The 22177-nt window shown below is 37.9% G+C and overlaps 4 protein-coding genes and 1 pseudogene across 4 annotated transcripts in view; all 5 read left to right on the forward strand.

Annotated features, from left to right (window-relative positions):
• LOC145467730 (uncharacterized) overlaps positions 1–22177 on the forward strand; it is a 256990-nt gene that overhangs the window by 74124 nt on the left and 160689 nt on the right. The gene's annotated exons all lie outside the window — the stretch shown is intronic.
• LOC145467231 (uncharacterized) overlaps positions 2992–22177 on the forward strand; it is a 45213-nt gene continuing 26027 nt past the window's right edge. The window contains exon 1 of the mRNA XM_081450784.1: positions 2992–3010. The gene's annotated coding sequence lies outside the window, so the exon portion shown is untranslated. The remainder of the gene's footprint in view (positions 3011–22177) is intronic.
• LOC145467695 (uncharacterized) lies at positions 7122–8599 on the forward strand. Its single transcript, XM_081451298.1, has one exon. It carries the CDS (start codon positions 7209–7211, stop codon positions 8463–8465), a length of 1257 nt encoding a protein of 418 aa, XP_081307424.1. The 5' UTR covers positions 7122–7208; the 3' UTR covers positions 8466–8599.
• LOC145467229 (uncharacterized) lies at positions 10964–13833 on the forward strand (annotated as a pseudogene).
• Positions 13830–22154, forward strand: LOC145467230 (uncharacterized). The gene is made up of 3 exons (XM_081450783.1): positions 13830–14069; positions 14551–15779; positions 16011–22154. Exons 1-3 carry the CDS (start codon positions 13830–13832, stop codon positions 17029–17031), a joined length of 2490 nt encoding a protein of 829 aa, XP_081306909.1. The 3' UTR covers positions 17032–22154.

Below are 22177 nucleotides of genomic sequence, written 5' to 3' on the forward strand. Positions count from 1 at the left end.
AAATTATTCCCGCAAAAGTCGTTGGTTCACAAATCACGCGTAAGTAAATGCATAATTCACGGATTCAGTGTAAGCCTCTTTCGTTTTCATGTCATATTGAAAGGCTACAAACAATTTATGTTTTCAACAGAAATAAGTCTTAGCTTTCGTTGGATCAATTTTTTTTATTTCAGTGCTATAGCTGATTTCCCCTATGCGTTTTTTTTTTCAGAAAAGAGCCATTATAGTTACACTTAGGACGCACTTGTGTGCATCTGTTTCATGACGTTTTGGCATATTTTTTGGTGACCTGTGACCTGTGAAAGAAACCTGCCGCGGCGAAACATGTTTCGGTTTAGTTGCGTTATTTTCGCGTTATGCGCATGCTCGTTACGGTTCTCAAATGATTGACAGATTTCTTTACTGGGGCGATCATAGGAACCAGAAAAGCGGCGAGATCAAAGGTAGCTGTCAGCCCCCACTGATTTTTTTTTTTTTTTAACCGCGCGGCCATGGGCCGAGCGCGGTTCTAGGTTTACCCGGGGTTTATTAACCGCGCGGCCATGGGCCGAGCGCGGTTCTAGGTTTACCCGTGGTTTATTATTTTTTTTTTTGTCGGTGACCAGACGCAGACCCCCGCTCGGCCAAACTTTGAGTCACGCAACGTGTGATGTTTTTCCGCCAGAAGCTGTTAAAACATAAACACACGGACAATTTTACGGATATTGTTTTCTTTTTTGTGGGTGAAATATATTTTCTTTTCGTTTTATCAAGGCGTTGGATTCAAAGGGAATAATAAATACGCTGAAAAAAGGTATTACGTCAGCCATGGAATGCGCTGACGTTGCAGCTTCCACTTTCGCTACGTGACAAATAAGATCGTGTTTACTTTGCAAGTTTATTTCGGCAGAAGCGACGGTCATTAATTTATTTGTAATTTTGCGAGTATTTCTTGCGGTTTTAGGCAAATGAAGTAAATCCTTTGACTGTTTCATCGCAGCGAGTTCATAGATCGGAAGGAAAATTAAATATTTGCAAGCGAAGCAAAGAACGTGTCAGAACGTGCAAAGATTACGTCATTGATAGTGAAATAACCACCGTACTAAAAATAGCCGTAGATAACACAATTCTTGAATTGTGACTTGTGTGACTTCTTTGCTAGCCCTTTACTCAAGGGAAAAAACTATTTAATTTAATCGTGATTTTTAAGAAAGAAAGCTGTTGTTAATAGTGTTCGTATCTTCATGCCCATACGTATCCCGAAGAAAGTTCCAGACTAAGAATATGCACTGCGTTGCGACTGTAGTACTAAGAAAACAGTTAAATTTTAAAAGCGCGGTTATAAGATCTAACAGATCTTCTAGTTTTTTTTTTTCTGTCGGTGACCAGACGCAGACCTCCGCTCGGCCAAATTTTGAGTCACGCAACGTGTGATGTTTTTGCGCCAGAAGCTGTTAAAACATAAATACACGGACAATTTTACGGATATTGTTTTCTTTTTCGTGGATAAAATATATTTTCTTTTCGTTTTATCAAAGCGTTGGATTTAAAGGGTATAATAAATACGCTAAAAAAAGGTACTACGTCAGCCATGGAATGCGTTGACGTTGCAGCTTTCACTTTCGCTACGTGACAAATACGATCGTGTTTACTTTGCAAGTTTATTTCGCCAGAAGCGACGTTTATTAATTTATTTGTAATTTTGCGAGTATTTCTTGTGGTTTTAGGCAAATGAAGTAAATTCTTTGGCTGTTTCATCGCAGCGAGTTCATAGATCGGAAGGAAAATTAAATATTTGCAAGCCAAGCAACGAACTTGTCAGAACGTGCAAGAATTACGTCATTGGTAGGGAAGTAACCACCGTACTAAAGATAGCCGTGGATAACGCAATTCTTGAATTGTGACTTGTGTGACTTCTTTGCTAGCCCTTTACTCAAGGGAAAAAACTATTTAATTTAATCGTGATTTTTAAGAAAGAAAGCTGTTGTTAATAGTGTTCGTATCTTCATGCCCATACGTATCCCGAAGAAAGTTCCAGACTAAGACTATTACGTCATCGGAGATTTCACACCGGTTACGACTGATGGTGCAATAATACAGTTTGTGTTGATCAAGTAATCTACAGTAATCAATGAATCATCAAGGATTGCTTTGGAATGTACACTGCGTTGCGACTGTAGTGCTAAGAAAACAGTTAAAATTTAAAAGCGCGGTTATAAGATCTAACAGATCTTCTTGTTAACCGCGCGGCCATGGGCCGAGCGCGGTTCTAGGTTTACCCGCGGTTTATTATTTTTTTTTTTGTCGGTGACCAGACGCAGACCTCCGCTCGGCCAAATTTTGAGTCGCGCAACGTGTGATGTTTTTGCGGCAGAAGCTGTTAAAACATAAATACACGGACAATTTTACGGATATTGTTTTCTTTTTTGTGGAAAAAATATGTTTTCTTTTCGTTTTATCAAAGCGTCGGATTTAAAGGGAATAATAAACACGCTAAAAAAAGGTATTACGTCAGTCATGGAATGTGTCGACGTTGCAGCTTTCACTTTCGCTACGTGACAAATAAGATCGTGTTTACTTTGCAAGTTTATTTCACCAGAAGCGACGTTCATTAATTTATTTGTAATTTTGCGAGTATTTCTTGTGGTTTTAGGCAAATGAAGTAAATTCTTTGGCTGTTTCATCGCAGCGAGTTCATAGATCGGAAGGAAAATTAAATATTTGCAAGCCAAGCAACGAACTTGTCAGAACGTGCAAGGATTACGTCATTGGTAGGGAAATAACCACCGTACTAAAGATAGCCGTGGATAACGCAATTCTTGAATTATGTGACTTGTGTGACTTCTTTGCTAACCCTTTACTCAAGGGAAAAAACAATTTAATTTAATCGTGATTTTTAAGAAAGAAAGCTGTTCTTAATAGTGTTCGTATCTTCATGCCCATACGTATCCCGAAGAAAGTTCCAGATTAAGACTATTACGTCATCGGAGATTTCACACCGGTTACGACTGATGGTGCAATAATACAGTTTGTGTTGATCAAGTAATGTGGTGTCTACAGTATTCAATGAATCATCAAGGATTGCTTTGGAATGTACACTGCGTTGCGACTGTAGTGCTAAGAAAACAGTTAAATTTTAAAAGCGCGGTTATAAGATCTAACAGATCTTCTTGTTTTTTTTAGTTTTGTCGGTGACCAGACCCAAGCTTCCACTCGGCCAAATTTTGAATGACGCAACCTGTGATGTTTACTCGCCAAAAGCTGTTGAAACATTAATACAAGGACAATGTTACGGATATTATTTTCTTTACTTTGGGTAAAATATTTTTTCTTTTCGTTTTATCGAAGCGTTGGATTCGAAGGGAAATGATAAATACGCTAAAAAAAAAGGTATTACGACAGCCATGGAATGCGCTGACGTTGCAGCTTTCACTTTCGCTACGTGACAAATAAAATCGTGTTTACTTTGCAAGTTTATTTCGGCAGAAGCGACGGTCATTAATTTATTTCCAATTTTTCGAGTATTTCTTGTGGTTTTAGGCCAATGAAGTAAATTCTTTGGCTGTGTCATCGCAGCGAGTTCGGTGATCAGAAGGCAAATTAAATAATAAAGTGTATTATCGTTTGTCTCACGATGTAGTCACTTGAGATGTAGATCGCGAGGCGATCTTGTTGTTGTTCTCGATCTCCATGGTGAAACGGATTGATGGTTGTTGACTGTTCAGGTGTTGCAGGAAGACGTCAACTCTATCCCGATCCAGGATGGTGAAAGTATCATCTACGTAGCGTTTCCAGATCTTAGGCTTGTAAGGTGCGGACTCTATTGCTTGTTCTTCAAATATCTCCATGTAGCCTTTCTCGCCTTTCTCGACACGTCAGTTTACAGAGAACCTGATGGCCGCCTTACCACCAGTGTCTACAGGAAACCAACACATACTGATCAGTACCTAGCGTATGATTCACACCACCCTCAGTCAGTAAAGCGCGGTATTGTGAAGTGTCTGTACGACCGGGCTAAACGTCTCGTCACCAAACCATCAGTAATCGCTGGAGAAAAGAAACATCTGTCATCTGTACGTGTTTCTAACGGATATCCCTCCTCTTTTGTACAGAAGATCACAAAGGCACGCACAACCCCAAGAAGAGAGCCTGTCGCGGAATTTAAATCCACCGCCGTTTTACCTTATGTCCAAGGAGTTTCGGAGTCTCTCCGCCGCTGCCTAGAACAACAAGGCATTCGCACCGTCTTTAAGTCCGACACGACACTTCGGTCACACTTAGTGCGACCAAAGGACACCGTCAACCCGGCTAAACAAGATGGTGTTGTCTACAGGATTCCCTGTGAGTGCGGCAAAGTCTACATCGGGGAAACAGTGAGATCTATGCAGGAGAGGATCAAAGAACACGACAGGGATATACGACTCGCCCGTACCCAGACCTCCGCCGTTTCTGAACACACCCACAAGACCGGCCACTATCCTATCTGGAATGAGGTCAAGTTTATTGATCGAGATCCTCACTGGTACACACGTAGGGTCAAGGAAGCTATTCACATAAGACTTCACCCTAACAACATCAACAGGGATAGCGGAATTGAAATTCCTGAAGCATGGATACCCACGATCAAGAAACACAACAACAGGAGAACGGTACAACAGCGGACCACTGAGGGAACAGCTACTCGCCGGAACAATGGAACAATAGGAGGATCGAAATGCACCAATCACAGCCGACCTTTGTGATATAAATGATACCGTGCAATCAGTCGACGTTATCGCCTGAAGAAGACTAGCAGTAAGCAGTCGAAACGTCGCGATCTACATCTCAAGTGACTACATCGTGAGAGAAACGATAATACACTTTATTATTGCATCTACCACGATGAATAACAACAACCTTTCCCTCGAAAATTAAATATTTGCAAGCCAAGCAAAGAACTTGTCAAAACATGCAAGGATTACGTCATTGGTAGGGAAATAACCACCGTACTAAAAATAACCTTGAATAACGGAATTCTTAAATTATGTGACTCGTGTGACTACTTTTCTAGCCCTTTACTTGTGGAAAACACTAAAGAAATTTAATCATGACTTTTAAGAAAGAAAGTAATTGTTAATAGTGTTGTTATCGAATCGTTCATATCGTTTATATCGTGCATGCCCATACATATCCCGAAGAAAGTTCCAGATTAAGACCATTACGTCATCGGAGATTTCACAACGGCTACGACTGATGGTGCAATAATAGAGTTTGTGTTGATCAAGTGATGTGATGTCTACAGTAACAAATGAATCATCAAGGACTGCTTTGAAATGTGCACTGCGTTGCGACTGTAGTGGTATGTAAACAGTTAATTTTTCAAAGCGGGGCTATAAGATCTAACAGATCTTGTTTTTTGAGTTATTTTTTTGTAAAAAAAAATACCTCTTAGTCGGCGTGTCGGGTATGTTATGGACGGGTCAATGGGTGAGTGAGTGAGTGAGTGAGTGAGTGAGAGATGTATGTATGTCACACCAATCAGATTGGATCTACTATGAACAGCCAATCAAATCTCTTGTTGTAAAGGTAAATGGTACGTGAGAAACACAAGGTATGTATAAACACAAGGACTTTGGTAATTGAAAAATAAAGAGTGACGTGTATGTTGCCGGTTTGTGATTTTTAGTCCGGTTTGGAGGGGTGTGTGACAGTTACATACGTACATTGGGTTGTTTTAGAGTGCATAATTTTCAGTGTAATGGTGGCTAGTTATGAACGAGATGAGTCTTGAGTTTTGAAGCAGTTCATGAGTAGTAGGCAAATGACACGAGATATTTTTATTTTTAATTACAAAGGGTAACTTGATACTTTTGTTTTTCACAAGGAGTTAATTCAATTAGAGGTCACGAATCGTCGGTTCTAGTTCTTAGGATATTTTTTAGAGGAGACGAGACTATTTAGATTTGAAGCAGTTCTAATGTTTACAATAGTAAGTGCAGGTAACGATTGTTTTGTTCTTATTGCATGCAAATGTAACGAGATATTTTTATTTTTTAGTTACAATGGGTAATTTGACACTCTTGTTTTTCACAAGGTAGTAAACTCAATTAGAGCTGACGAATCGTCACCACTTGTTCCCACGAGATGTTTGCTATTTGTAGTTACAAATGGTAACTCGACACTTTTGTTTTTCATATGGGAGTAAATTCAATTAGAGCTTACAACTTATGCTTTTCACAAGGAGTAAATTCAATTAGAGGTCACGAATCGTCGGTCCTAGTTCTTAGGACAAGTTTTAGAGGAGACGAGACTATTTAGATTTGAAACAGTTCTAACGTTTACAATAGTAAGTGCAGGTAATGATTGTTTTGTTTTTATTGCATGCAAATATAGCGATATATTTTTATTTTTCAGTTACAAAGTGTAATTTGACACTCTTGTTTTTCACAAGGTAGTAAATTCAATTAGAGCTGACTAATCGTCACCACTTGTTCCCACGAGATGTTTGCTATTTTTAGTTACAAATGGTAACTCGACACTTTTGTTTTTCATTTGGGAGTAAATTCAATTAGAGCTTACAAGTTATCGGCTATTGTTTCCAGGATATTAAACAAAAAAGAAGCTTTCATTTCTAGAGTGTTTTTACGTCTGTGTAACAGTAGTTTAATAGTTTTATTTGATGACGTTCATTTTAGTCTGATATTTTTAAAGGTAAAATGTATGAAAACCGTTCAAATGTTCTTTGAAGACTTCGTGGCGTCAAGTTAAAGTGCATTTAATTAAATCAGACTTTCAACGAGTCAGAGAGGTTTTTTCTTTCTTTCTATTTTTGGTGAAGTAGTGTTGTTGCGTTGTGTTGTGTAAAAAGGGTAAACTTACGACTCGTCTAAAATGCGAAAAGTTCTCTTGAGTATTTTTGAGCAAAAGTTCCCCTTAGGGGTTGGAAGGGCTATGTGATCGGTGAGAAAGGGAGTTATGCATGTGCTCGTGTCACACCAATCACAGTGTGGGTTGTATCAAAGAACGAATCAAATTGCCTGTTAGAAAGTAAGATGATATCTACATTAATCTGGGGACGTGTCAGATTACTTTAGTATGTTCAGTCGAACATTTTACATGCTTTCGGAAATCCTATCGCCGATACAGAACCAGAATATCCATTGTGGCTTTCGGAAATCCTATCGCCGATACAGAACCACAATGGATATTCTGTTCTCAATTCCTCACAGTTCGCCAAAGAAGTGGCTAATATGGAAATCTCTGATGATGAAGTTATGGTCTCATTTGACGTTGTGTCGCTTTTCACAGCTATTCCAGTCAACAAAGCCTGTGAATACATTCGGAGCAAATTAAACAATGACAACACATTACGATCCAGAACATTTCTCAGCACAGATGACATCATTTCTCTACTGGATTTCACTCTTTCAAACAATTATTTTGTCTATAATAACTGCACGTACAAACAGATCCACGGCTGTGCAATGGGCAGTCCAGTTAGCCCCATTGTTGCTAACCTCTGTATGGAAGTGATCGAGGATTTAGCTATCAGTACCTCACCAGTCCCACCAAGGGTTTGGAAACGATATGTTGACGACAGCTTTGTGATTATCAAGAAGGACGCCGTTTCTTCCTTCCACGATACTCTTAACGCCTGTGATCCCAAAATTTCTTTCACAATCGAACTTGAAAACAACGGCCAAATTGCCTTCTTAGACACCTTGGTTTCCAGAAGAAATGGAGTTGCCTTTATTGATATATTTCGGAAGCCAACCCATACTGACCGTTATTTGGATTTCTCTTCCCATCATGCAAAAGAACACAAAATCAGCACGGCCTCGATCCTCTTGTTCCGGGCATCCAACCTCCCTAGCAGCTTTGAAGGAAAAACACGTGAAACCAATCATGTTAGGGCCGCGTTAGAAGCTAATGGTTACCCACCGGCTGTTATTTCTAACATTCTCAATAAGAAGCCAACCCCATCTACAGTTCCTCCACCAGAAGAACTGGTTTCTATGTTCTTCAAATGGGCTGATCCATCTAATATGTACCAGGGTTTTGCATGTCTCCCTTACATCAGCGGCCTAACCGAGCCCCTCACAAGATTACTCCGCAAAAATGATATCCGAGTTGTCAACAAACCACTTAAAACCCTTCAACAAGAATTCCCGTCACCAAAGTTCAGACAACCCTCAGATTTTCAATGTAATGTTGTTTACAAAATTCCATGTAAAGACTGCCCTTGGAATTACATAGGAGAAACCGGAAGATGCTTCCAAACCCGAAAAAAGGAACATCAACGAAACTTGAAGAACTATTCAAATGGCTCTAATGTTGCCAACCATGCGTGGCAAAACAATCACTCCATTGATTTCGACAATGCTTGTGTCATTGACAAAGGTAATTACCGCGTTCGGAAAACACTAGAATCTTGGCACACAGCAAAAACCGTCGACGCGGAAAACAACTCAAAACCGTTGCCTAGGCAATACTCGATTTTATTGTAATCAGGCCTCATTTACATTTTTATCTTCTAGCTTTTTTCACGCTTGTTTTTATTCTCAATTTTTCGCACCCCATTCGTATATATTTTCGCTTGCGCGCCACATTTTTCATTCGTGAAAGGCTATAGACTGATAGCCGAAAGCTTATGTTTTCAAAAAAGAGTTGCAGAAATGTTAAGAAATCTCGTTGTGATTGCGTCATGGCCTACTTTGCGTCGAAGGTGGCTGGGAATATTTCGTATAGTAAGTGTGGTGTCATTGAAGATTTTTGCTATGATAGTCACACTGTGTAAGAAACAGGAACAGAGAGAAACAATTGTAGACGATCAGCGAGACATGGATATCAGTAAAGCTGCAGATCCTGTCGTCGAAAGTGAGTATGTGTGCGGAGAGTTATCAATAAAGACTTTAAGCGTTAGTTCCTTGAAATTTAGAGAAAGAACACCGTGTACTAAATGTAAAACGAGTGAAGGATTGCGCGCAAAAGCTAGGGATTTCAAGCTTATGTGTTGGATCGATGGCAATAATTATTTGGAGGGAACGAGATGCTCCGAAAACGATTTAAAAAGTGTAAGATCGAGATATTGTATTTTCGAGTGTAGCGGAGGATACAAAAGCGTGACTAGAAGACGTAAGTTTAGATGTCGAGAACCTTCAAGAATTAGTTCCAGGGTTAAGATTGGTATGCAAAAAAAATAGAAAGATAAGATGCTCATTTAAGAGAAAAGTACTGGGAGCTGTTCCAAGGTCGTCTATACTTTACAAGTTCAGAAAAAGCAGCATTCGAAAGGAGCACGTCTGTTTCAAGTATTTCTTTGGGATATCAGCTAAAAAGGAGAGAAAGAAGAAGAAACAAAAGGCACATAGTATGCTTAATAAGCGTAGGAAAAGAGTTGTTCTTAAAAATTGTTGCGAAGTATTTACGGATAAAAATCATCAAAGTTTGTACAAGAGTATTAAACTCTATAATGACATTGAAAGTAATCCTGGACCAGTATACATGAATGAGTTAACAGGAAGTTTTTATCAAGGTAACAAGGAGTTATTTGGGATAAATGCTGGGAAACAATGTGTTGTAAATAGTCTGGTAGCGATTATATTTAATGCAACTGCTAGCTGTTTTACAGAAGCATGGAACAGTACAAAAATGGACAATATTCTTCGTGTGGGAAATGGCCTTTACTCATATATTCATTTGTCAATAAAAGAAGATTTGCTTTTACTAAGTGAAATACCCAGTGCATTGTCCTTGGATGACGAAACATACAGATTATCTTATAGTGAAAGCATTGCCGGTGATGTGAACATGTTAGAGTCAAGAGGCTGCTATTTTTCTTTGTTGGAAGCATTACGTTTTTTGAAAAGGCGATATAATGCTTGTCTGCTAACAATATTTTGTAACACTGTGGCGATATTTTTTGCTGAAGATAAAATAAAATTGTTTGATGCTCATTCTAGAGATAAGTGGGGCAATGCATGCAGTGAAGGAACCGTTTTGCTTGAGTTTTCAAAGTTAGAAAAATTAATCGACTATTTGCAAAGGTTTTATTCATGTAATAAAGTCGTACCTTTTGAAGTGATAGGTGTACATGTTACCAAGTTAATGTTCGAAGAATGTGGTGTAAACATTACTAATAGTAAAAAAATGGAGGGTAATTTTAGTGAAAGTACAAAAGTCCATAATAGAATGTCGGTGATAGAAAAGGATTCAGCGGGTCATAGCAAAACAGGGAGGCTGGATAAGATGAGAGAGCAGAGGCGTCGAGAGAGAAAAATGGAAACATGTGAACAAAGAGTTTTGAGGCTTCAGAAGATGAGAGAAAGGAACAAAGCAAAAAGGCAAAATGAATCTGAAGGTGAAAAGAAGATGAGGCTGGACAAAGCTAAAGAAAGAAATCGAAAGGCAAGAAATATTGAGACGGAAGAAAGTAGAAAATCAAGATTAGAGAAATCGAAAAAATGTAGAGAGCAAAGGAAAGATCGGGAGACAATCGAACAAAGGAAGATTAAATTTAAAAAATTGAAAGAAAGTTTTAAGCAAAGGAAAAATCAAGAAACATTTGAGCAAAGGGAGGTTAGATTAAAGAAATTGAAAGAGGGTTTTCAGCAAAGAAAAAACCAAGAAACAATTGAGCAAAGGGAGGTTAGATTAAAGAAATTAAAAGAGGGTTTTCAGCAAAGAAAAAACCAAGAAACAATTGAGCAAAGGGAGGTTAGATTAAAGAAATTGAAAGAGGGTTTTCAGCAAAGAAAAAATCAAGAAACAGTTGAGCAAAGGGAGGTTAGATTAAAGAAATTGAAAGAGGGTTTTCAGCAAAGAAAAAATCAAGAAACAGTTGAGCAAAGGGAGGTGAGATTAAAGAAATTGAAAGAGGGTTTTCAGCAGAGGAAAAATCAGGAAACGGTTGAACAAAGAGAGACGAGATTAAAAAAGAGAGGAGATAGTTTTACGCAGAGAAAACAACATTGGAAGCTATAAGAAAGAGGATGGAGCGTAAGAGAAAAAGTGAGACAGAAGTTGATAGAGTTGCGAGGCTTAAAAGAAAGAAACAGAGAAGAAGTGAAACTAAAGACGGCTCAATACGTAAATTAATTTCAAAATTCCACCAGGTCATTGCAGAGGGGCCGACATTTGTGTGCATTTGTTGTGATCAGTTGTGGTACAAACATAGTGTTCACAAGGCTGGAGTACTGTCTAATTTTGAAAATGGTGCCATTAGAAAATGTATTAAAGCAGCTTCAAGTAATGAATTAGATATAAAGTGGATTTGCAGGACGTGTTTGGCGAACTTAAGAAAAAATAAGATTCCAAGGTGTGCCGTAGCCAACAAAATGACATTTCCGTACAAACCAGAAAATCTTGATCTAACAGAGTTGGAATGGAGATTAGTGTCGCCACGATTAGTGTTTGAAAAGTTACATGAAGCACCACGCGGAAAGCAAATGAAAATTTGTGGTAATGTTGTAAATGTTCCAGCTAATGTTGTGAACACAGTGAGTGTGTTGCCTAGACTGGGTGAACAAGAAGGAGCAATTAAAGTGCAGCTTAAGAGAAAGTTAAAATACAAAAGTTACATTTTGTCACAAAATATTAGACCAGATAAAGTGTTTGAAGCGGCACAATGGTTAATAGAGAATGGTTCTCTCTTTAAACAAGAGAAGATAGCGCTGAATAAAGAGTGGGTTAATATAGAGAAACGTCATCGTCAAGTAGAGGTAAGGGAGTTAAATCATGAGATGTCTTCTACATCATACTGCAAGGATTCAGATATGTCAGTTAGTCCTAGTGAACCAGTACCAAGAACGTACTTGTATTTTTGTCTTGAATGTCAGCAATGTTCAAGTACATTTTATGATTTAAATGGCCATATGGTTATGGTACATAAAGCAGGTAATGATACCGAGGATTGTACTGATACATATCGATGTAGTGTTATAAAACAGCATCCTGATCAAGAGGTTGAGCATTTATATTTTTGTTCTATTTGTAACCATTGTGAAAATCAAGAGGAATCCATTAGATATCATATGACGGTTATACATGACATTGCTTCGGAGCAATTTGTTCGGGAACATTGTTTACCAGTTGAAAGTGATTCTGAAAAGATATTGATTCATAGAATTCTAGAGCCAAGCAATGTTCTGTTGGTAGAAGTGCACAAAAATGGGTATATGGGTAGAAATGGTGTCCCGATTTTGATTTCTGTTGCAGTACCTGCTAGTGTACATATGGGAGTTTGTGGCGATAAAAGATTATTATGTGATGAAAATTCCACAGTAAGCGAATCTTACGTAGCGGGGAATGATACATGGAATGAAAATGATGATACTGAAGAGTGCGCTGGTGCGTTGAATACAATGCTGATATTGGCAGAGTTTATAGAAGATGATGAACATTCCCAGTCCGTTTTTTCATTTGCACCTGGTGAAGGTAACAAACCACTGAGTATTTTCAAAGACAAGGATTGTGAGGAATTAGCATATCCAGGTATATTTTGTGGTGAGGCAAGAGCTGAAAATAGTGCACGAGATGTTCCAGTATATTACAGTGATATTTGTAAATCTGAACTGAGGCGGTCTCATAGAAGAGCTAGTATGTGCATTGAAAACCTATTTTTTAAAGTAAAAAAAATTACAGATGAAAATTCTATTGGGTAAGTCGCAAGTCGCCCTTCGTAAACACAAAACTAAAGGCCAAAAAATAACTGCTGGAGATTTAAAAAAGGATGGAGCACTGGAGAAGTTATGTTATTCAGATGATGGGTATAGACTTTTAAGAGCACTAAGGGGGTCCCCTCCGTATTTTGAGAAGGCTAAGAAGGATTTATTTGCGATGATTAGGCAACTGGGGCCGGCCACACTTTTCTGTAGTTTTTCTGCAGGAGAGACTAAGTGGAAGCACCTTCTTAGAATTCTTGGGAAATTGATTGATAAAAAAGAGTATAGTGACGAGGAGTTAGGCAATTTCACCTGGGAAGAAAAGACGAGGCTTATTCAGAGTGACCCAGTTACTTGTGCACGACACTTCGATTACCAATTTCAGCAGATTTTCTTAAAATTTCTGTCAAGTAATTTATCGCCCTTAGGAAACATCGAAGACTGGTTTTACCGAGTTGAATTCCAGCAACGTGGTTCGCCTCATATACATATGCTTCTGTGGATTAAAGGTGCTCCTCGATTTGGTGTGCAATCAGATGAAGAGGTTGTTGACTTCATTAATCAGGTTATAACATGTAGTAAAGCAGCAAATGACGTTACTTTGTCCGAGTTAGTAATACGGCAGTATCACAGTCATTCCCAAACATGCAAGAAGAAAAACCGAATGGTGTGTAGATTCAACTTTCCACAACCACCTATGCGTAATACAGTTATTTTATACCCATCAGAAGATGATATTGCTACCAGTGAAAAAGAAAAGCATAAAGGAGAATTTCAAAAACTTCATGAGAAACTTAATGATATGAAAGATGGAGGGGACATATCATTTGATGATTTACTTGAAAAATTAGGTGTTTCTGAAGAAAACTATACCCTTGCTATACGAGCATCACTAGTGACAGCAACAATTTTTTTGAAGAGAAATCCTAATGAGTTAAGAATAAATAACTATAACAAATCATGTCTTCTAACATGGAGAGCAAATATGGATATTCAGTATGTTTTAGATGTGTATGCTTGTGCTATGTATATTGTTTCTTATATATCTAAAGCTCAACGAGGTATGAGTGAACTTCTAAGGGTTGCGTGCGAGGAGGCCAAAAGTGGGAACTCTAGTGTTAAGCAGCAAGTAAGAGATATTGGAATAAGTTTCTTAATGCCGTTGAAATTTCTGCACAGGAAGCTGTTTATCTTGCTTTGCAATTGCCTATGAGACGATCGTCACGTGAAGTTGTGTTTATTCCAATTTCTCCACCAGATGAACGAATCCAAATTTTGAAATCACTTGATCAAATCAAAGAAATGGAGGATGAGTCAGAGGAAATAGAAACCGGTAGTCTTATTAAAAGGTATATTGAAAGGCCGCATAGTTTGGAGAATGTAACTCTAGCGGATTGGGCTGCATGGCATGATATGAAGAGTAATGGTAAAAATATTCATCAAAGTCCTGTAAACGGAAGACAACGATGGATTGCTACTGGAAACACAAGACGAAGATAATCTTGAAGATGATTATGAGAGTCGAAGTGATGAGTCAACTAAATTGAAAACGCGAAGTAAAGTCATCAAAAAGCGAGCAAAATGTAGGGTCATCAGAAGTGTATGGTTCAATAAAGAAGTTGATGCGGAAAAGTACTTTAGAGAGTTGCTGTTTCTTTTCAGTCCGTGGAGAGACGAAGGACGTGATATTGAAAGTTTTAGGCCATTTGAACAGAGATGCCGTGAAATTAGTGAACAGATTAATAGCCAACTAGCAGAATATTGTCCGTATAGTTCCCAAATTGATGAAGCAATGCTTAATATGACAGACACTGATGACAATAACATGTGGGATTTAATGGCACCTAACACACAACATAGAGAATTAATTGATAGCTCTCATAGTATACGGGAAACTGGTAATGATTTAGATAATGGTGATCAAAACTAGGATCTTTCTGATGATCTCGGAATTCCTTCTTGTTCAGTTGTGGATCAGGATACAATTTGCAATGAAATATCTGATGATGTATATCGCCAAGCTGTACGTTCTCTGAATAACGAACAATTAGTTTTTTCCTATCATATTCTGCATCTTCTTAGGACAAGTGATATTGCTTTTTATTGCTTTCTCAGTGGCGGTGGAGGAGTTGGGAAATCTCACGTAACAAAAGCACTGTACCAAGCAGCAGTTAAGTGTTTAAATACAAATGTAGGTGATGATTTTCAACAAATAAAAGCTCTTATTCTCGCGCCAACAGGAAAAGCAGCATTTAATATCCGTGGTTGTACAATTCATAGTGCACTGTCTGTACCTGCAAATCGTTCATTGTACAGTTATCAAAGATTAGATTCTAGTAGGCTAAATTCATTGCGTAATAAGCTAGGAGGTTTGAAAGTAATCTTTGTCGATGAAATTTCTATGGTCGGAAATTCTCTGTTTAACGTTCAGTTAAACAAAAGACTACAAGAAATCAAGGGAGTGGATAGTGATTTTGGAGGGGTCAGCATAATTGCTATTGGAGATCTTTTTCAATTAGAGCCAGTTTTTGATGGTTACGTTTTTGAAACATTAAAAGGTTCTTATGGTGCATTAGCAACAAACTTGTGGAAGAAACATTTTGCTATGTATGAACTTTGTCAAATTATGAGACAAAGGGAGAGTCGTCTATTTGCTCAGATTTTTAACAGATTAAGAGAAGGAAAACATACAGAAGAAGACATTAGAATTCTCAAGCAGAGATTAATTTGTGAAAATGATCCGAATTATCCTCATCATGCCCCTCATCTATTCTATCAAAATAAGAAAGTAGAGTATTTTAACAAAAAGGTATACAATGCTTCTCAAGAGGAAAAGTTCTCAATAATTGCATCTGATTTTGTAATTGGTGCACAGTCTGAACAGATGAAAGAAACTTTGCTAAGCAGAATTCCTAATGATCCTAGAAAAACAATGCAATTGGCTTCAGAATTATATATTGCAATAAATCAGAGAGCTGAAATTGCTGTCAATACCAGACCGGATGATGGATTAACAAATGGAGCTGGAAGCGTAGTGAAATATGTGGAATTGTACAACCCGCCACAACCGCGAGGAATAATCTGGGTGAAATTTGATCACGATCATGTTGGACAGAAAACAAGAAATGAGAACAGCCAATTGTATACAAGTAATATTGATGGGTCCTGGGGCCCGTTTCTCGAAAGCCCTGGAAACCTTTCGGGCCCGTAAAGCCATTTTTAGTTCACCTGTATCTAAAAGCGGAGAAGTGTATACGCCTGAAACTTCTCGTATGAAGAGAACCTCTATTCATATTAAGAATATGTGACTAAAACAGCTCTGTAATCGTAAGGTTCGAGATTTTGCTATGGCTTTCCGGGCCCGAAAAGTTTCCGGGGCTTTCGTGAAACGGGCCCCTGGACTCCAATTATGCCTACAACCGCACAATTTTGTATTGGTAAATCGAGTAGTTGCAAAATAGTGAGGAAACAATTCCCACTAAGATTGTCAGCTGCAAAAACCATTCATAGAGCACAAGGAGACACAGAAAGAGAAGTAGTGGTTAATCTTGAAGCAAGTCAAAAAATTCCACATATTCATTACGTAGCATTAAGTAGAGTTACAACACTTGAGGGATTGTATATAACAAATTTGAATGAAGAGAAAATTTGTGTCAGTAGTAAAGTTGAAGAAGAGATGAATAGGTTAAGAACAAGTGCTTATCTTAAGCCACGTTTACAATCAATAAACCAACAAGATGAAAGTTTTGTGAAAATAATGTTTTTAAATGCGAGGTCACTACATAAACACTTTTTGGATGTCAAGCGTTATTTGGGGTTTTATTCACCAGATGTTGCTGTTTTCTCAGAGACAAGACTGAGTGTTTTAGATAGAATTCAAGAATTTGAAATTGAGAAATATACACTTTTTAGAAATGACGAGGCAATGACTTTGTCAAATCAAAGGCCATTTCATGGGACTGCCATTTACTGTTGTCTTTCATGTAAAGTAGGATATCCTAAATGCCAGAATGCTTTTGGTGTAGAAATTGCTGTCACAGAATTGGAGTGTCTACCACATGTTATAATTGCTGGAGTTTACAGATCGCCCAGTGTTCCTGTAAGACAACTTTATGAGGCGTTGAGGCACTTACATTCCAGCACTTTATGTTCTAAGCAATTTCATATTATAATCGGGGATTTCAATGTTAATTGGCTGAATAAGCAACAAATAAGTGGTTTATATAACTTAATGGTTTCAGAATATGGTTATTGTCAAGTAGTCAATGACTATACGACTTGTAATAGAACTATTCTTGATCATATTTACACTAACATTGGACGAAATTATATAGATGTTGGTATACTAGAGACATATTATAGTGACCACAAAGCAGTCTGGATAGGTGTCAATAGGGAATTACGTCAGTAAAAAAAATTATGGAGGGGTATTGGGGTAAATATTGTGAAATTTAAGTCGGAGGTAATTGGTATTTTCCCCCTTTTCCCCATCCAGTTTCCCATTAGGGGAGAGGGGATCATTCAAGTCATCAGTGTCTTAATTTAAGGTAAGCAGGTATTTTTTATGCTTCTTAAGAAATAGAAAACATGTACCGTCATTCTATCGAGTTTTAGTATAAATCTACTGAGGTTCTATCATGAATGTCGTTCTTTGATTGACTACACTGCTCACTATCTATTCTGTGATAGATAGTAAGTAGCGTAGCAGTGTGCGCTTGTTAACAAAATGACGGCCGCTTCATGGCTTTTTCAAAGTGTCCGTGAAGAGGATTTAGATAACGTTTTGAACGAGTAGTAGATTTATACTAAAACAATTAGATTATGAGCTCGAGATTTCTATGCGTGATAGTTGACTCGGGCTGCGTCCTCGTCAATTATCATACCATAGAACTCGAGCTCATAATCCAATTGTTTAATAGACACGTGAGATTTAACCAATCAGCGTGCGTATTTTCTTAGGACTGTTTTCTAAGAAGTATGCAACATAAACGTTGTGAAATGTTATTTACTTGTATTATCGTGTCGCTGTCTTACTGTTTAATGCTGTGTAGCCATAGTTAACTGAATGATGCATTACATTTGAAATGCCACAATTGATGGTGAAATGGGTCTTTACAATGTTTACTGTATTCTGCCTTATTTTCTTTTTAGAGAAGAGAATTAGTCTGTTGGTGTTGTTCCTGGTCTGATATATGTATACTGGAATAAGCAAGCTGTGTTTACAGAGACATGAGAGAAAATTGGAAGAAATGTCATAATTGAAGGTAAGTAGCATTACTCCAAACTTTATTATAAGAAGATAGCAAGATTTAGCACCAGAAGTATTCCATGTCAGAAACCTGATTCTTGTTAATATTATGTTCGTTGAAAAAAAAACAAAAAACAATAATTGTACAGTTAATGACTTTATTGTTAAAGTGCCTATGAAGTAAAAAATAACTGCTGCCTGTTTGAAAGGCTTTTCAAAGTAAAGAAGAATGGCGTTTTCCTTTTTGGAATATCTGATCTGGTTGAAAATAATTTTTATAATTCCTTATACAATGTAGTAATGCACTTGTTGTTAAAAGTAAATTATACCATTTGTTGTTAATAAGTCTTTGTTTTTCTTTCAGAGATGTTCTGTATGTTGTTGAAAAGATGAATTGTTGAACAGCATCATATTACCTCTTCAAAAATGGAACAATCACATAAATTGTCAGCTTGATCCTGAAGATGTTTGTCTTATAAGCGAGAATGGAGTTGGACACCTCAACAAGCTAGTTCTAATTTGAGTGAAATAACATAGCAAAGAAATACTACATGCTACATGAAAATGGCATTTTAACATTGAACTTAATGGTGAAAGCGATGGAGTAGATACTGTGTTGTCTACAATAATGTTTCCATAAGATTAATATGGTCAAGATTATATCAAAAACGATAGTATTTTGGACCAGGTGACCATGGAGACTTTCAGAATTATCTGCAGTTACAATTTATTCAACCTGACAATGCAACTGGCGACTACAAATTGGGTTTCAAGTTGGCTAGTCATGTAATCGAATATTTTTTATGTAACCAGCACGTTAGCAATGATGCCCAGGAAAAAATGACAATAATGATTGACAAACACTAACACTGAAGAACTTAATCCAAGGAAGAGAACAACTACTAAAATACATTTTTTACTATAAGAACTATTGTTTATTCATGACATCATCAATGGTGGCTGAATTTATCTGTTGATCAACTACTGGATTTTAGAACAGAGCTGCAACAATGTGGCACATGATCAGCAAGGCTACAAGAGTCTTGTTTACATTATATGATAGTACTATATTGTACAGCTACAATGTAATAACACTAATTTGTTGCAAATATGTTAAAGGTTCAAATAAGAACATAATATATGCAAGTAGCTCAATTGCTAGAAACTTAGAAACTTTCTTTTGTTTAGTTATAATTAGCTACATTTCATGGAATGCTAGATGACAATTTTGCTATAAACAGTTGGTTTTAAGTTCTAATGTTACAAAACATAATTTTTAAATATACATTCCTTGACAGAAAGCCATTAGTCTCTAAAATATTAAAATGAAAACTCCAGCTGCCTTGTTTGTTATTTCGCTGGGTTCAACGAAGGAGGATGTAGTCAGGTGATTGATGTTTTTTCAGGACAAATTCGAATCATTGAATATTTATTAAGTACTTTTGTAAATAGAGGCATGTTTCCTGAGCAGGAAGGTTCAAATAAACATGTATGCGCTGTACATGTATGTTTATTATTACAGGTGTGCACTTTTAGCTTTTGTTTTTACATATGTCATTAAATGTCTGACTTTTTCACTTTTGTTTACGTTGACAAAAAGAGTTTGCATGTCAATTGTGTAAGGATAATTGTTCTCAGATTCATCACATCCTTTTGTTAACTCTCAACTTTTTGGTGCGTCTTATAACCAAGTATTTTCACATAATTTTCAGTAATTACAGGAAGTAAGACCCAACAATAAGGCAGTAAGACAGTAAGGTGTAAACTGTAATGTTTATTTAATTAATGAGCTTTAATTAGGAGAGTAAGACGGATTAGGTGCATGCACCTGTATCAACTACATGAAATATGTTACAGCTACAGCACTATATCTCATTTTATTGATAACATCAAAGCTATATAATTATATGTTTCAGCAAACCCCTTGCTCTCCTTCACCCCGTAATATCATTTTCTTTAGAACAAAATATCTATAAGTGCATACCTTTTAAATCCCTGGGCTTATATAACAATATAAGGGGTTTTGGGTGGGCTTACAAGGCTGTACTCTAATGGCGCCCAGTCACCTGAGGCGACCAACATTTGGTCTCGGGCGACTTAAGAAAAATACTGGTTGCCTGGCTGGGCACCCAGTTCTCTTGTTTGCCACTCAGTGCTGTGGTAAAGCGGGCGACAGATTGTAAAAGGATGTTAGTAAAATTGGTAATGGGGAACGGTGAACAGGAGTCTGGGAACAAGTGTACAATGGTAACCTGCCTGAGCATTCAACATGGCGGACCTCTGTGGCGGATAAAGGAAAAGAAAAGGGAACAGAAATGTGAGGAAGTGTTACAGTTGTAAACGTGGGTTTCTACCAATGTGCCCCAGAGTCCAATATAATACTGGGTTCGACAAAACATAAAATATCGCCTGGGCAGGAAGTCGAATTGGTATTATCACATCTTTTCCCAACAGGTCAGTATAAAATGCAGACTGCTGACTGGGTACAAAATGTCTGATATGTGACAACACGTCATCTGAAAACATACTGAGTGTCACGCAGTTGCTTTTTTGTGGTCATCTTTCACCAACATTAGCATTATTGTGGAATATTCCTTGCTCGTTTCTTCATATAGTTTGTCTTTAACAAAGCAGCTAGGCCATAGGTTATTTATCTGTTGCTCACCTGATTTGCCAGCTGACTTGCCGATCTCCAAAACGCTGCCATGCTAGTTGCCGAATGCGAAGACAGTGGTCGACCCACGTTCAAAGATGGTCATATATGCTCCTCGTCGGCATCCTATTGCATGTTGCTATTTTAAATTAATACGACAGCTCGCACACAAAATGAGAAGATGTGAGTAGATTATGAAGGCTTGAAATTGTATTTAAGAACCACTGTGGCCTGATCCATTGAGGACATAGCTTGTGATAATACTGATTCAATTTTTCCCCCAGGCACCATTTCAGGCTTTGTTTATCACAATGCCAATCGGACTCTGCTCTAACAAGAACGTAAAAGGTAAAGTCTGCATACGAGCCAAGTGGCCTACCAGGCCGGAGCTTATCCCGGTTTCTGTAGCATGAGGCGACTAGGAGTATTTCTACTCCCTCCTGGATGGGATGCTAGTCCATCACAGGGTTACCCCCAGCATTAAGTTCGCCGGTACCCATTTATACACCTGGGTGGAGAGAGGCACCGTGAGAGTAAAGTGTCTTGCCCAAGAACACAACACAACGTCCCCGGCCAGGGCTCAAACCCGGACCGCTCGATCCGGAGACGAGTGCACTAACCATGAGGCCACCGTGCCTCCCTCTAACAAGAATGTACTGGGCACATAATCTGGGGGCACAGCCTGTGATAACGTGCTAATTTAAGTATAAAATGAACAACAATGCACGTACAAGAATGGGCATGAGTGAATAAGAGCATGAATAAGTATGTCATAATTTATGTGTCCTTAGTCAGTTGTATGATGTAACGTGATGGTTAGGATTTCTTCAGCATCAAAGTGTTTCTTCTTCAAATATTCTTCTCATGCTGTTAAAGATCTGTTAAAACACAGCCGGTAGAAACTCACGTTTACAACTGTAAAAACACTTCCTCACATTTCCCCAAATTGTTCCCTTTTCTTTTCCTTTGTCCGCCATGTTGAATTCTTAGGTGGATTACCACTGTACACTTGTTCCCAGACACTTGTTCCCGGTTTCCTGTTCCCTGTTACCAGTTTTACTAGCATCCAATTGTAAAATTATAAATTTGGTCGATTGACAGTGTTACTCGCAGAAAACTATCCTTTTGCACAACATGCTTTTTATTTTTCAAGCTTGTTTGTTCCACATGAATTAACATGAAACATGATCTACCCTTCGCACTTGACTTCACACATGAGAAACCACACGGATAATGCAAACTGAAAATCTCGATTTTCCCTGGAGATTATTTTATTCTGATATGTTCTAGTGTTTCAAAAGTTTTCAATGGTGCAGCGCTTAATTATTTATATACAAAATTCTTCATGAGTATTGATAAGTTAATAAAGATGGTGAATTTTAAGCTCGGTAATGAAATGTGAAGGTGAATTAATCAACATGACACGAGCGTGGGACAAAGAAAAAATTCTGAGTCCCCAACAGGAATCGAACCCATGACCTCCCGAACACCAGGCGGGTGCTCTATCCACTGAGCTACGAGAACTCATGGAGAGCAAGGTTATTTAACTGAGTTCATATATGATAGGTGTCCTGCATACTGCTAGGATCAACGCTATCGAATTCGTCGTGAGTAGTGATAAGTTAATAAAGATGGTGAACAATACCGGTCATTGTT

Source organism: Orbicella franksi, chromosome 14 (genome assembly GCF_964199315.1).
Source record: "Orbicella franksi chromosome 14, jaOrbFran1.1, whole genome shotgun sequence".
Lineage (NCBI taxonomy): Eukaryota > Metazoa > Cnidaria > Anthozoa > Scleractinia > Merulinidae > Orbicella > Orbicella franksi.

Bases quoted from the DNA above. Each gene is read 5' to 3' on its own strand.
- LOC145467695 (XM_081451298.1), top strand. From the start codon at position 7,209: ATGGAAATCTCTGATGATGAAGTTATGGTCTCATTTGACGTTGTGTCG.
- LOC145467230 (XM_081450783.1), top strand. From the start codon at position 13,830: ATGAGACGATCGTCACGTGAAGTTGTGTTTATTCCAATTTCTCCACCA. The intron at 14,070-14,550 runs GTAAACGGAAGA...GATCAAAACTAG, and splicing joins AAAATATTCATCAAAGTCCT to GATCTTTCTGATGATCTCGG. The intron at 15,780-16,010 runs TGGGTCCTGGGG...CTTTCGTGAAAC, and splicing joins TTGTATACAAGTAATATTGA to GGGCCCCTGGACTCCAATTA.